A 14,435-nucleotide genomic window follows, 5' to 3' on the forward strand; every position below is an offset into this window, starting at 1 on the left:
ACTCAGGCCAGGCCAGTCAGAGCCTTTCTTCTTGTGGCTGCAGTGATTGGCTCAGGGATGGGCACACGACCTAAGCCAGCCCAGTGGGATTGCATTCTGGGACTTGTGATGGAAGAACTGGGAACAATTCCTTCCCACTGGATTTAGAGCTGTCAGGAAATGAACCCGGAGAGGAGGTGGCCGGGGGAGGAGAAGCTGCCTGAAAGGGAAGCTGGTAGAGATGAGCGGTTCTATGGAGGCAGACACCTTCCCAGCGGCGCAGGGAGCCCGCCTGGACCAGGGGTGTGGTCAAGCCCAGCTCCTGGCCAGTTGCCTCTCGGGGACAAAAGTCAGTGATTCCCTCTACTGCTGAAGCCAGTCTGAGTCAGTTTGGGTCACTTATTACATAAAGAATTAATGGAAACGTACATTTTTATTTTGTCAGACAGAAAACTAAAATATTGGATGAACTGATTCAAGGTCACTCAGCAGACACCTTGGGAAGGAAAGCATTTCTGAGAGCGTGTAAGAGGGACCACATCCTTCGGCCACGGTCCTGGCACGTGGCCTCTGCCTTTTCGCACTTGGTCTGGGCCACTCTGTGTCCTGTCACATTTACATTTGGGGTTTCTTCCTTTTAGCCTAATGAGGTGATGTCACCTGGGTACCAGGATGGGTGTGTGTGTGTGGGGGGCATCATCACAGCATAGTTCAGAAAGGGGAAGGGATTAGGAACAACCTAGATGTCCAAGCAAAGGGGACCACTTAAGTAAATTAGGAAATCAGCACCATGGAATGCTCTGAAGCTATGAAAAAAAGAAGAGATATTGACCTTCATTTATGAATAAGATAAGGTGTTCAAAGTTTATTAGGGAACAATTCTTACAAAGCTAGAGTATGACTTGAATTTACGTGGTTGTGTGTAACACAGAAAAATACTTACAGAGCATGGGTTGTCTCTTAGCAGCACACAGGTGGCTAGTATTCTGTATTTCTGTATTTGAGAAAATACAGAATAAGGATTATCTGTGTGTCTTGCCCGCTAGCACTGCCAGAACAAAATGCCGCAAAAGACTGAGGGGCTTAAAGAACAGACATTTATTTTCTCGCAGTTCTGGAAGTGGGAAGCCTGAGATCAGTGCCCCAGCTTGGTTGGGTTCTGGTGAGAAGGCTGCTCTTGGCTTCATGTGGCTGCTTTTCAGCTGTGTTTGCGGATGGGTGGAGCGTTGGGTGGGGGTTTGGAAGAGCTCTCTGGTGTCTCTTCTTTTAAGGGCACTAATCCCATCGTGGGGGCCCCACCCTCATGATCTCACCTGAACTTAAGTACCTCTCAAAGGCCCAGTCTCCAAATGCCATCACACCGAGGGTGAGGGCTTCAGTATGTGAAGCAGGCAGTGGGTGGGGGCACAGCTCAGTCCATTGCACTGTGCAATAAAAACCAACAGCAAAACTCAGTTCCTTATACTGAATCGGGCTTTGCAAGGCAACGAACAGCATGCACATAGTCACAGCAATGTTATCAGCATCTACTGGATTTCAGTTTCAGGACCAACTCACAGAGAAGGCACAGAGGGCTGAATCACGCTACAGGGCAGAACAGCAGTGTCACTGGGCTCGATAAGTTGGAAGTAAAAGTGGAGAGGACTCCGGTAGAAAGGAAGCGAGAGGGGAGAAGGAGGAGGTGGGCTGAAGACTGGGCCGTTGCTAAGTGAATGAAGCCCAAATGAAAAGGCTACAAACTGCATGATACTTGTTACATGACTTTCTGGAAGAGGCTGAATCATAGCGCTGGCAAAACCAGCCGTGTTTGCAGGACCCTGGTGGGAAGGAATATTGAACAGGTGAGGTACAGGGGATTTTTCAGGACAGTGAGCCTCTCGTGTGTGATCCTGCTGTGGTGGAGACATGACATGGTGCATTTGCCAAAACTTTACAACACGAAGAATTAACCTTCATGTAAATAAATTAAAAATCATTTAGGGGATCAGAGGATCCCAGGTTGGAATGTGGGGTGTGATAACTCTTGCAGTCTGATGACACGGGAGGCCAGCAGACCTCTGTGCCTCAGTTTCCATGTCTGTAGAATGGGAGTGTTGTGAGAATGAAATCTGTTGTGAAATGCAGGCCCCATCTCTCCTGGGAGTACTTACACCCCGTAGACGACGCATATGACTTTGCCTCTGACCTCAGGCAGCTCAGTCTCCTGGGGGATGAGCCACGAACTCCACATGTGATGCAGTAACTGTCAGTAGAAGGACACAGGGAAGCACAGACGAGGGCAGCCGGCCCAGGCTGGGGGCATGCTGGAAGGCTTCCTGGAGGAGGTACTATCTGACTTGGACCATAATGCTTGAATGTAGGTCAGGAGAGTGAAGGGGTTGGAGGAGGGGGTTCTGGGCAGCAGCGACACAGTAGTAGGGCGAGAAAGGGCAGCGGGCACACAGGGACGGCCAGCCGGCAGGGTGCTTGCCGCTGGAGCATCAGCTGTGAGTGGGAGAGAGAAAGTGTCACCAGGCACCTGCCACGTGGCTTCCTCCTGAAGCCCTGGGAGCCGTGGAAGATTCTGAGCCCCTGCCAGATTTGAGGTTGACCCCCGAGGGGTGGGAGGCAGTCAGGAGGCAGTGTGGTCGCCGAGCTGGTGCAGCATGGGCACAGGTGACTAGGAAGGACCCTTCTCCCCACGAGCAGGTGGGCTGCAGGGAGGAGAGGGAAGTGGGGCCCAGGGGAGCCACCTGGTAGGTGACAAGGGGCTTCTGGCAGGCGGACAGCGGCCACCACAGAGAACAGGAAAGCCCCGTTGCTCCAGCCAGATTCCAGACTTCTCTCAGGAAGCCCTGTCTGCTGGACCTGGCTCCGGGTGACAGGGAGGTGGGGAGCCCCGCCAGCCCATGGAGTTTCAGCTAACTGTGGGGCTCCCGGCTCACAGAGAGCCTGAGGCTGCCCCCAACATCAGGGTCGGACCTGAGGGAGGCCAGGTGGGGCCCTGCCTGTCGCCTGCAGCAAACACCAGTCTGGGGGCTGCGGCAGGGGGGAAGGATAGGGCCTGGCCTGTCACCCTGTGTCCCTGGCGCTGGTATGATGCTGGCCCATGGTGGGTGTGAGATCCCTCGATATCAGGTCGGCTCTAAATGGAGACTTCTACCCTCTCCTGGTCGCGTGATCGCCTACCTGCGGTTCCAACCACACTGCGCCCCTCTGTGCCCCCACCCTCACCCCTCCAGGGGCTCAGCCTCCCCTCCAGGGCATCGCCTGGCCAGCGGTCAGGTGCCCTGCTCAGTCCCTTCTCGGCCTCTGCCCCCTGGCTCCTAGCACCCTCTCTCCTTCCCCTCATCGTGTTGTGCTGTGGTCACAAGCTGTGAGCTGGTCTCTAAAACCAGAAGGCGAGTTCTTCGAGGTCAGAGTCGGGTTCAATGCACCTCGCTGGTTGTGCTCAAAACAACATGCAAGGAGTTCAGGGTGAGGCCTCCTGAAATGAGCTGCCAAATTCACTCAAACAGCCGTGGTGATCTCAGCTGTTGTTCTGGACTGGTGCGGCGCTGGCCGCTTGAGCTGTACTCAAAGTCTGCGCTGGGGGTTGGGGTGTCTCCTTTTGGATCAGAACCTATGACTGCCCTCCATGGTGGTGGTGCTGCCTGTGTGCTCAGCCCAGAAACTGTAAACTCATCCGGAAGCTTTGGAGGACTTTTAAGTAAACGAAAACCCTCCCTGAGAATCCATCATTACTGAGAGTGGCTACTATTTGTGTCAGCCAGGCACCCTTTGGCATTGTCTAATCAGACACCAGGGGCCACCACTGCCTGCTGTCAACCCATTTTACAGACCAGGTGAACGAGGGCCAGCCAGGGAAGTGACCGCAAGTAAGAGGCACTCGGGCTCTGAGCCAGGCTGGGACACAGCCCCGTGGTGCCCTGTTCTCACCACTGCAGAGTGATGAGCTCTTTTGGTTTCTCCCCAATTCCTTGTAATCCCTGAGGTCTGTCCACCAGAGACAGGAACAGGTGAGGCAGATGTGTGTCGGGTTCTGCCCGATCATAGGTGTCTGTAATCCAGAAGCTTACAGAACCCTGGGATCGAGGCCAACCAGTGATCGTCCCTGGGGATCAACTCTGTTTTGGCTGATTTTTTTTTTTTTTTAAAGAGCCTTGATCAGACATGAAAAATGATTCTATTTAGAGAAATTAAAGTTTCTGTAGAGGGTGCTTGAGTGTCCCACCTGACCCCTTGGGATCCTGTCCCTGGCTTCCATGTGGGTTGCTGCTAAGGCCTGGCACCTGGGGACACTTTCAGAGGCCCACCCTGGGGCTCGTGGGACGCCCCACCCTGCTCCACTTCCCCGCAGGAAGAGCCAGGAGCATCTGAGAGTCTGCCTTTCTCCCGGGTGTACCCTGCAACCCGGAGCTTCCCACAAGTCCCCTTGGGATCAGCCTGAGGCTGGGACTTCGCCTAAAACAGTCCCCCAGCACAACTTCTCCTGCCTCTCGGTCCTCTTCCCGACTCCCTTCACTGTCTCCCCTGGGAGCACAACCTCGATATACCCTTCACACAAGTTCACGCCTCAGTGTTTGCCCCTGGAAGACCCCCACCGAAGACCATTTCTTTCTTGTAGATCTTATCAGAGTTTTTGTCACGCCCTGGTGGATGATTTTCCAAGAGGCAAGACGAGTAGGCAAGATTTTGCCAGTGCCACCCCATGCTCCGCCCGCCTGTGCAAGTGTTTTCACTGGGCTCCCTGAATGCGGCCTGAATGAAAACAGAGAGGTGGACAGAATTGCTCAAGGCCACACAGCAGCTCTGACTGACGGCTTCCTTCCCACTAAACGCACCCCCGGGCTGCTGCTGAGGGGAGGGGAGGGGGGACAGGGTGGCCGAGGGAAGCGATGCAGCCCAGGAAGTGGAAGAGCCTTGTTCCAAAGAATTGTAAAATTTATTGTATAAGTATTGCAGCTTTTCAGAATGTCATCATTGCCACTAATGATTATTGATACACAACAAGCGGTTTCATCAGGCCTGTGGATTGGCATTCAAACACAGAGTCCTATGCAGCAGCAGCGTGGGCACTGTGCCCAGCGTGCCACGGAGAGTTTACATACATGTAACTTGAACAGAACTTGGGGAACAGGGCTGCGGAGAGCGGTCCCAACGCCAAGGGAGCCACGTGGAAGCGTCGCCATCAGCACAACCGTCAGGGAGTCAGGCAGGCGAACGAGAGCGCAGCGGGTCCTCCTGAGCTCTATGGTACAGCAGAGTTCGAAGCGCAGTTTCCGGAAAACCCAGCCGAACGGAACCTTCTCCTTCCTTATCGGGGTGTGTTGCTTTGCAGATCGGGAAGCTTGGTGCAGCACGTAGGGAGAAACGCACATTCTCCGAATCGTGCAATTCACAGAGCAGACAGACACGGGAGGGGAATGGGTTCAGTCCTCGCCCTGCCCGGGACGTCGCTGGGTGTGGGGACGGGAGCCGCTTTCAGCTCCTGGCAAAGACACTGGAGCGTGGACGTCTGCATAGACCTGGGCCTTGTGGGGGAAGTGGTTTTCATCTGGAGGAAAAGAGATGACTGACAAGCAAGGAAACAGCGAGAGGAGCAGAGAAAAGCCGAGGTCTGCCACCTTCTCCGAGCCCAGCCTGGTCCCCCTCCAACCAGCCACTGCCAAGGACACCCCCAACTTTCTACTGGACGGAGAGGGCCTCCCTAGAGGTGCTCAAAGGCTCTTCAAAGACACTGGCACAACAACCCTCGGGGTTCTGGGTCCAGCAGAGAAACCAAGAGCTTTGCAGAAACACCCCACTGGTTTTCTTGGGAGGCACCCTGGCTTTGACAAGTCACTCCGCCACGAACATTTGCAACCGTCACCCGCCAGGCACAAAGCCCAGGGACGATGCAGTGCTGAAGCCTGGACTGCGATCCTGGGGTGTCATGGGGGGCTGCTACGGCCTCAAGCCAGCTGAGGTCAGTAACTCTCCACCCCCCACCTCCTTCTAACTTGCTGCCAATATGGCAAACGCAGACCACACCGCCAAGCAACAAGATTCAAGGTTAGCTCCAGAGGGCCCAGGGACACTTCAGCCTGGCTCTCGGCTGACGCTGCTCACGCAAATAAGGTCCACGTCCAGGTTTCCAACCCAGATGGGATTTGAACAAGCTCCTGACAAGAGGCTGGAGGGGCAGGAGGGGTGGCCTGACCAAGCGAGGCACATCCAAGGTGGAAGAGGGGCAGGCGGGACACATCGCGAGGGTGATGGGGATGTTTTTAAAGCAGCAGCAGCCCTCTGCCCACCACGAGCGGGAAGGCCAGGCCCAGGTGAACGGGGCACTGTCCAGGAACGCCACCGCCTGGGAACAAGAGGGGTCCACTGCTTCCTCAGTAAGGCACTAGGGAGACGCTTCACGTAAAGGAAAGCTACGTTTAAAAATTTTATCTACAAATGTGTCCCTGTACCTTTCAGGACAGACTCTATGGATTTCTCTGTAAGACCTTTTAAAAGCATCTTCGAGGGGGAGAAGCAAAGGTTAGGCTGAAGACCCCATGGACAGACAGGTTTTATCGTCAAGGTACCAGAACCTTCTGCCAGGCTGGTGAGTGGACACTCAGAGACCTTGGTCAGATTGGTCACCATGTTCTTAAAAGGTATATATATATAGAAATAGAGTTCAAATGGTCAGAACGTCAAAACTGTTCTCGAGGTTTTGTTTTTCAAGTCATAAAAAAGTTGCTTAAAAACAAGTTATTGCCTCATACCTTTCTCTCGAGTTAACCTGCCAGTTAGCATTCTGCCAACGGCGAAAAGACACCTCCACGGAATGGAGGATGGCGGGGGGGGGGGGCTGCTCTTCTGCTGGGAGCGTCACCCCCGTGGAATACTAGCCCGTCCTCAGAGGGGCTCCAGCCACCGTGCCTGGCAGATCCCGAGGGACCCCCACTCCACTCTCTCCCTGCCATCTGTGTTTGCACACACGTGTGCCCGCCCGCACATCACCAGCAAGGGGGTCCCGCTGAAATCTACTCGTTAGAATCCTGGAAAACAAGAGTCCTGTCTGATAAAAACGCTTAGTGAAAACAGATACGGAAACACATCAAACAGGATGGTTTCCACGGGGGAGGGAAAGAAAACGCGGAAGAGGAGGAGACAGAGAATTCTGCTTCTACATCTGAATGCTCGAGTTCGCGTTGATGGGACTGTTTTTCTCATTTTAACCCTTTCGCAATGTCCTGGGAGAAACCTGGGCATGTCACCCTTTCACCTCTGGTGTTCTGGTTACGCGCCTGTTAGGTGAGAACTGAGACAGAAAGAGAAAGGCAGGGATGAGGTCACGTTCCTAGTCCTTCGGGCCCTTCCTGTCTGCCAGCCGGCGGCACCCGCTGCATCTGCGCACACAAGCTGCCTGACGGAGCGGCCCTGGCCACATGGGCGGGGGGCGAGGAGCACCTTAATCAGCCCCTTCCTACGGGGACCTTCATGGTTAAAAAAAAGAGAGAGAGAGAGAGAGAGAGAGAAAACTGAGATTCCTTCAGTAACAGTTTGTCTTCATTTCGGGAAAAGCAAAGCCCACCACCTGGAACTTGGTGCCTCGAGTAATTTTCCTATGTTGTTTGCGATTCAAAGGCTGTCCTGGCCCAGAGGGGGGAATGCGTCTCCCTCGGGCGGGAATGTATGATGAGGTACCGACCTAGCGCTAGACAGAAGCTGCTGCTCTGCAGGAAGCCGGCACCCCCGGAAGCCTCTCTCCAGGCTCAGCGCGGGGCCCACCCTCTGCCTGACGTCCACCGTGAGATTCCGCATCTCCCTTAAGAGTCTCAACAGACGTGATAGAAGTTTCCATCAAACAAGCACTGACATATTTATATTAAAAAATAGTGCAAAAGCTCAACATTTATATAAATAACTCTAAACCCCTGCTTTGTAGTTTCTTTTTTCTTTACAAGGTAATACACACTTTCTGAGTTGGCACTCAAAATTGCCATTTTTTTTTCTCTTCTAGTTCAGAAAACAACTTTTTTTTTTGTAATAGGCCTCTTCTAATACAAAAATACTCCTGCCCTCGCACATACAGTTTCTCTTATTTTATATATATTTATATATATAATATTGCAGATCTTTAAACAAAGGTTTTGTGCAAATATGTCTTTAAAGTTAAGTGAAATCATCATAAACAAACAAAAGAAAGCATCCACGCACGCAGCTCAACTAGAAACAGAAAAGACTAGTGTAGAATTTTTTTTTCTCTTTTGCCTTCAAGACACAGCTCAACAAAGAAACGTGTTTTGTGTGTGTGTGTGTTGTTTTGTTTTTTGTTTTGCAAGCTTTCTTAGCTTGTGCATTCAGACCAGACAGAACATGTAAATATTTATACACAGAGAGGTGGGGAGAGGATGGTTACGCGTCGCATTTTCTGTGTGTCGCCCCGTTCTCCTCTCTTCTCTTTCAAGAAGTGCGGAGTGTTTTTGTTTTTGTTTTTTTGTTTTAACCTACTGCTGCCCCAGCCCCGGCCACCAGGAATTCCTAGAGGGGGTGTCCCTTCTGTTTATCCTTCTCTTTGCTCCAGGCCGCTGTGCTCTCCAGGGGGGCGATGTGTGAGTGGTGCAGCCGGGTGCCCTCCAGCAAGGAGGTCCCGCCGCTCTGCTGGTGCTGGAAGGTGGAGGCCCCAGGGTAGTGCCCGATGACCTCGCTGTAGGTGGGGGGCGGCCCCTCCATGCGCCCGCCACCCCCATAGCACGTGGCGCTGATGCCCGAGTTACTGCTGGGGGGGCAGGGGCCACCCAGCATGGCGCTGTCCATCAGGTCGCTGTCGAAGATGGTTCTGTTTGGGGGTGCGCGCACGGACTCCCGGTTCAGCTCTAGCTGCTGCTCGGGGTCCCGCAGCTGGAGAGTGCAGGGGCCTTGGTAGGGCGGGGGCTCCTCCCCGTCCGACAGCGAGATGGTGGGAGGCAGGTCGATCTCGTGCTGCAGGTACGGGTAGGTGGGCTGGAAGCGGTGGAAGCGGTCCCGCTGGGCGAAGGAGGGCACAGCCAGGCGGTCGGCGGGACGGGGCGGGGCGTAGACCTGCGGCTGGAGGGGAGAGAGCACAGTGAGGGTCCCCCAGCTGCAGGACCGGGGACGGGGGTTGGGCTGCCCGTGACTCTGCTCTCTGGGGACAGGGAGAGGCCGTAGCAGGATGCAGGGGGAAGGAGCTGAGCCCAGAGTCCAGACATCTCATGGCTGGAGAGCCCTGGAGTGCGAACAACGTCACAGAGTTCAAAGAGGGGCAGCCTTGTCCTTCAGTGTCACGGACATTGTGGGCTGCTTGCTCCCTGGGGGAAGGGAGCATATGATGTCCAGGTGGGGGGGGGTCCCCACAGCCAAGGACAATTCTTCAGAGAAGGGCAGGTGTGAGCTCTGGCAGCCACACTCTTCCAGCAGGGGAAGGGCCTCTGGCCTGGAGGAGGGGAAATGCTGGGCAGAGGTCCTTCAACGTCCACTACAGCAGCCTTGAGGTGCAGGTGGGGTGGGGGGCCGGCAGGGCAGGGGCAGAAGGCAGGGACGCAGTGCTTGGTCTCACCTCTGGGATTCCATTGCCCGACACCGTGCTCTCCGAGGGCCAGAGGCATCCTTCCTGTATGAGGAGGAAAGGGACAGGGTCAGTGGGTTGGGCAGAGCTGGGACAAAAAAGGGGCAATCCGGCTTGGGCTCTGAGAGCTGCCATTTGGAATGAGATTTCACACCCATCCGTCTCCCTCTATCCCACTCGTGGCTACCCCAGCCCGGGTCTGGACGTTTCCCTTGGACAGGACCACATCACTGATCTCTTGGCTCCCAGCTGTCTCCCTAAAATGCACCCTCCGAAGTTACATTTTCCAAAACATACATCTGATTCACGGGCCCCCCCTTCTCAAAGCCCTCCAGCAGCTTCCGTGGACCTTAGAATAAATCAAATGAACTGGTGAATTGGCTGATAAGAAAGCCTAGGTGCTTGCTGTGCGACCTTGGGCGAGTTACTGCATCAGAAACTGTGGATAATTGCAGTACAAGTACCTGCCTCTTGGAGCTGTTGAAGGACTTCAGGAGGGGAACATGCAAACCAACTGGGGTGCACGTGGCCCTCAGTGAGCTCACAAAAGCGCTGGGTGCTACCACCACTCTCCCTCCTATCACGCCGACCTGCCATCTAGTGCAGTGAAGTGCTAAGTGTGTACCCCAGGGCCTTTGCACTGGCTGCCCCACTGCACAGCTGGGCTCCTTCTTGCTTTTCAAGTACAGTGCCCCCTGCAGACTTCCCCTAACACCATCAGGTAAAGGGCCTCCTCCCATTAAAAATCCCATCATCTGCTTATTTCCTTCAAAGCATCTGTCCACATATTTATTGAGTACTTTAGTCTGTCTTGCCCCTTATGACTGTGAGCCCAGGTTATAAATGGAATACAGACAGTTCATCAGCAAAGGGCCCCAGGCAGTTGCTCAACAAACCTGGAATGCAGCTCCACTCCCATGCTTGTGACATGCAGGGCCAGCCCCAGACCTAGGGGAAGGGATGTCTTCCTTCCTTTAATTTTAGTTTTATTGAGATGTAACTAACATACAATCGACTGCACACATCCAAAGCACGCAATTTGGTTAAGTTTTGGCAAAGCTATATGCCAGGAGCCCATCACCACAATCCAAGGCAATTAACGTATCTATCATCCTAAAAGTTTCCTCGGGGACGGTTTCTTGAGGGTTCTCAGTTCAGAGCATTCTCACCTGCAGTCTGGGGAGGAATTGCCTGGAGGGCAGCAATTTCCTAAGCGGCCACTGGGGGGCTCTGTCTCTCTCAAAACTGTCCCATAGGGAATGCGTTTACCCCACTCACTGGGGTCTAGATTATTCCAGGCGTGGGGACGCAGAGGGCAGACATGCGCCATTACTGTTCAGCTGGAACATTACTGGGCCGCTTTGTTACTGATGCTAGTAGTGCCGTCTCAGTTGCTGCCTTTGTGCTGGGCACCGTCCTAAGCCCTTTAAAGCACTAACCCAACTCTCCCGACAAAACCTACAAGGCAGGCTGAGGTCAGGGAGTTGAGCTGAGCTGGCTCAGCTGGTAAGAGGCAGTGCTGGGATCCAAACCTCGCCCGCCGCATTCGGGCTCAAGCTGGCCCTGGCAGGCTCTGTGGGCCTCACTCAGGTCCCTGGCACTGCCCAGGTGTGTGCCAGGAAGCGGGGGGAGGGGCGGGGGGACATCCACCGGCTGCCCATAAAAGTCGGGAGCCCTGGGGAGGGATGCAAGCAGCCAAGGTCAGCTTGGATAAACGTGCTCCAGACAAGCCCCTGCCTCAAACCCTCCTATGAGGCCCTCCGTCCCGGGTCCCATCTACCTCTTCCCACCACTGCCCAGGGGGTCTCCGCCCAGGGAGCTTAAGAAAATGCCAGTCAATGCCTGGGAGGTCCCGCCGTGGACCCCAGAATCACTGCCATCCTTGTCACCTGACTACTCCCAACGTGTGCACCTGGAGTCATCTCCTCCTCCAGGGAGGCTTCCAAGAACCCCACCAGATGCCCCTCCCCAGGCTCCCACAGCATCCCAGCTCCTGTATCAGCCTGGCCCTGCTGTGAGCACCCCAGCGCCCAGTGGCTGCTCTGCACCTGCCCACAGTCTGTGTCTTAACTCACCCTGTTCCCTAATTCAGGGAGTGGCCCTAACACCTTTCCAGGTGCAAACGGCAGACCCACAGGGCTGCTCCTGACAGCTCCTTCTCTCGTCCCCCTCCTTTCCTCGATACTGCCTTCCCTTTCTGAAAGCTTCCTTGAGGAGAGCTGGCCCAGCCTGCCCATGGCTTCCCCATCTAGACCTGGGGTCTGCAAACGCTTTCCCTGAGGGACCAGAGAGTGAAGTATTTTCTGTGTTATGGGCCAGACAGTCTGTCACACCACTAACAAGGCTGCTGCAGGGCAAACGCGCCACAGAGGACACCACGGGGATGGGCGGGGCTGAGTCAATAAAATCTGATTTGCAGAGCAGGCAGCCAGCTCCTGGCCTACACCTGCGAGACTCCCGGCCTGCCTTCAACTCGACTCTGAGCCATGGTCCGTGCCGCTGAAGTGGCTAGGTTGTTGCCACGGTCGTTCCCATTACGCGGTGTTTTCTAGCTACTCTGGGAGCAGCAGCGGACGGGGAAGTGAAGTCTCGGGGCCACAGGGTTTACCTGCATGGGAACCTGACCCTCTGATGAGGGTCATGGGGAAATGAACTCCCAGGGGGGGTCACCCTGAAAAGGGGCCACAGCAGGCCAGCCAGGCCAGGGTGGGTCCAGCTGCAAGCAGACAGCGGCTGTGTTTGGGCCTCTCTGGGAGGTCACGGGGCCCCGACACTCCACAGACATGCCCTGTCTGGCAGGAGCCCCCAGGGGAGCTACCACACTTACTTCAGGCCTAACAGGCCTCTGTGTTTACCCAGCCAGGCACCCCCGGGGGCCTGTGCAGGTAGCTGGGTAGATGGCAGGGGTGGGGGACTTTTAGCCTCGGATGTTCAAGGATCAGAGCCCGCATCCTCACCTCCACCTGACAAAGTCCAGAGGCTGCCCTCAGGGCTGTCCTCCCCCACCTGTGGTAGCAGGGCTCCCTCACACCAGAAACAGCACTGAGTCCACCCTTCCCGTGACCACACGGGGCGGGATGGAGAAAGGCTAGCTCCCACCCATTCTACAGACGTGAACACTAAGGCTCAGGCCTGGTGTCTTCTCGTTTGTCCCAGCATCAGAGGGAGGACAAAACGGGCTTTGAGCTCTTCAAACTGTCACTGAGAAGCTGTGTGGCCCCAGGCAAATGTTGCCACCTCTCTGAGCCCCAGTTTCTCTTCTGTGAGTTGGGGTTCCCTGGCTGCTGAAGGGGGAAATCACTGAGTGCAGGTGCTGGCAGTGCAGCGGGTGGCACTGTCACCAGGCAACAGCGACAGTAAATAAACACACAGGTGAGTCCTGCAGCAGAAGCTGCGGATTCCTTCAGAGCTTCAAGTGCCCTCCAGACACACTCTGGGCCTCAGGTATTGGGGCACCCAGAGTCCCCATCAGAGGGATCAGAGTGGATGCCCTGGCAACCTGGTGACGCACTGAGGCCTGATGGAAGCCGAAATGCCCCAACCTGCTGGGACAGGCCTGCCAGACCAACTTGGCTCAGCCCCACGGACTCTGGGTACCGCCACCAGCCCTAGGCGTCCCCCAGTGCCGGGAGGCCATGCCCGCTGCCTCCTTGTCCTGTCCCTCCTACCAGCATCCGGCAAACACGGACTCAGAGATGTGTGCCCTCCCACAGTCCTGGGGCTGCCCAAGTGCCCCCTTGTCCCTGGATTCCCAGCTGCTTCTGTCCAGATTGTCAAATGACACGTGGAAGGCGTGGGGATGGAAACCATTTAGTGATGGACTCTGCACCCACCTTGGGCCACTGGCCAGAGAACCCTTAGCAGCAGGGTAGGGTAGGCCCTGAAGGCGCAGGGGAACGAGGGGTGCACAGTGCTCAGATGTGAAGGAAGGCGAGCTCCCTCCCCACCAAGAGCTGCTTGAGGGGATATTTCTGGTTTTCCAGAACGGCCAACAAAGTCCACAATTCTAACACATCCGAGAGCAGTTTTCTAGGTGACAGCGAGGACAGGGCAGTATACGTCCTCCTCAGCCTCCCTGCACCCACCCCCCCGCACCCCACCCCCATTTCTTCCTTTAGAGCTCGGCCTCAGGGGCTCACCCTGACTGTCCCGGGTAAACCTGGCACCCTGGATTCCCAGTGGCCGCCCGTTCAGTCCTCAGAGCACCCGCTGCTCCTGTGTGTCTAGACCCAGCCTGCCAGGCAGCAACCCCACAGGACTTGCTCACAGCCATCTCCCCCCAGGGCCTGGGAGGGTTCCAGACACGCGGAGGGTGCTCAGCAGATACCTGTCTGGTGAATGGATGGACGGATGGACGGACGGACAGGTGGAGAGTTGAGGGAGCAGAAGTGCTCGCAGTCCCAGCCAGCAGTGCCCAGGCCCCAAGCGCTGGCCTTTTTTACACGATGACCGGGGTCCGCAGCCCCACCGCACAGACTAGGGACTGGTCTGCGGCCTTCCTTCCATCGGGGTCGCTGCCTGGACCTAGAACCCTCCCCCACTGCACCCCTGCCACAGACTGTCTCCCAGGTCCCATAAGCACCCGACCCAGACACCGCGGGCATTCGGTGGGGGCATCCACGGCTCCTGGAAGCTCCAGGCATGGACGGGAGGGGCAGGCGCTCACCGAGGACAGCGCGTCTTCCCTCCTCCTGGCCTGGCTGTGCCGGCTGATGAAGGAGCGGGCGGACAGCTTGTAGTGGCTCAGCAGACAGGTGATCACCACCACCATGACCATCACCACCACCACGATGATGGTGATCTCAACGAACTCCAGCTCCGCTGCAAGACCAAGGGGACATGTGAGGCCTTGGGGCCGGCCCTTCCCAGCGCCCCCATCCCCGACACACAGACACCCCACCGCCCCTACACA

The 14,435-nt window shown here is 55.8% G+C and overlaps 1 protein-coding gene across 3 annotated transcripts in view; it reads right to left on the reverse strand.

The window, feature by feature from the left end:
• Positions 1–4,879: 4,879 nt before the first annotated feature.
• Positions 4,880–14,435, reverse strand: part of PMEPA1 (prostate transmembrane protein, androgen induced 1) — a 55,992-nt gene continuing 46,436 nt past the window's right edge. For all 3 annotated transcript variants that reach the window (XM_010958573.3, XM_074347490.1, XM_074347489.1), the window contains exons 2-4: positions 14,190–14,344; positions 9,515–9,568; positions 4,880–9,024 (exon numbers count right to left, since the gene is read on the reverse strand). In XM_010958573.3, the coding sequence (XP_010956875.1) occupies positions 8,479–9,024; positions 9,515–9,568; positions 14,190–14,300 (711 nt within the window). In that variant the 5' untranslated portion in view covers positions 14,301–14,344 and the 3' untranslated portion in view covers positions 4,880–8,478. The remainder of the gene's footprint in view (positions 9,025–9,514; positions 9,569–14,189; positions 14,345–14,435) is intronic.

The sequence above is a fragment of the Camelus bactrianus genome, chromosome 19, assembly GCF_048773025.1.
Source record: "Camelus bactrianus isolate YW-2024 breed Bactrian camel chromosome 19, ASM4877302v1, whole genome shotgun sequence".
Taxonomy (NCBI): domain Eukaryota; kingdom Metazoa; phylum Chordata; class Mammalia; order Artiodactyla; family Camelidae; genus Camelus; species Camelus bactrianus.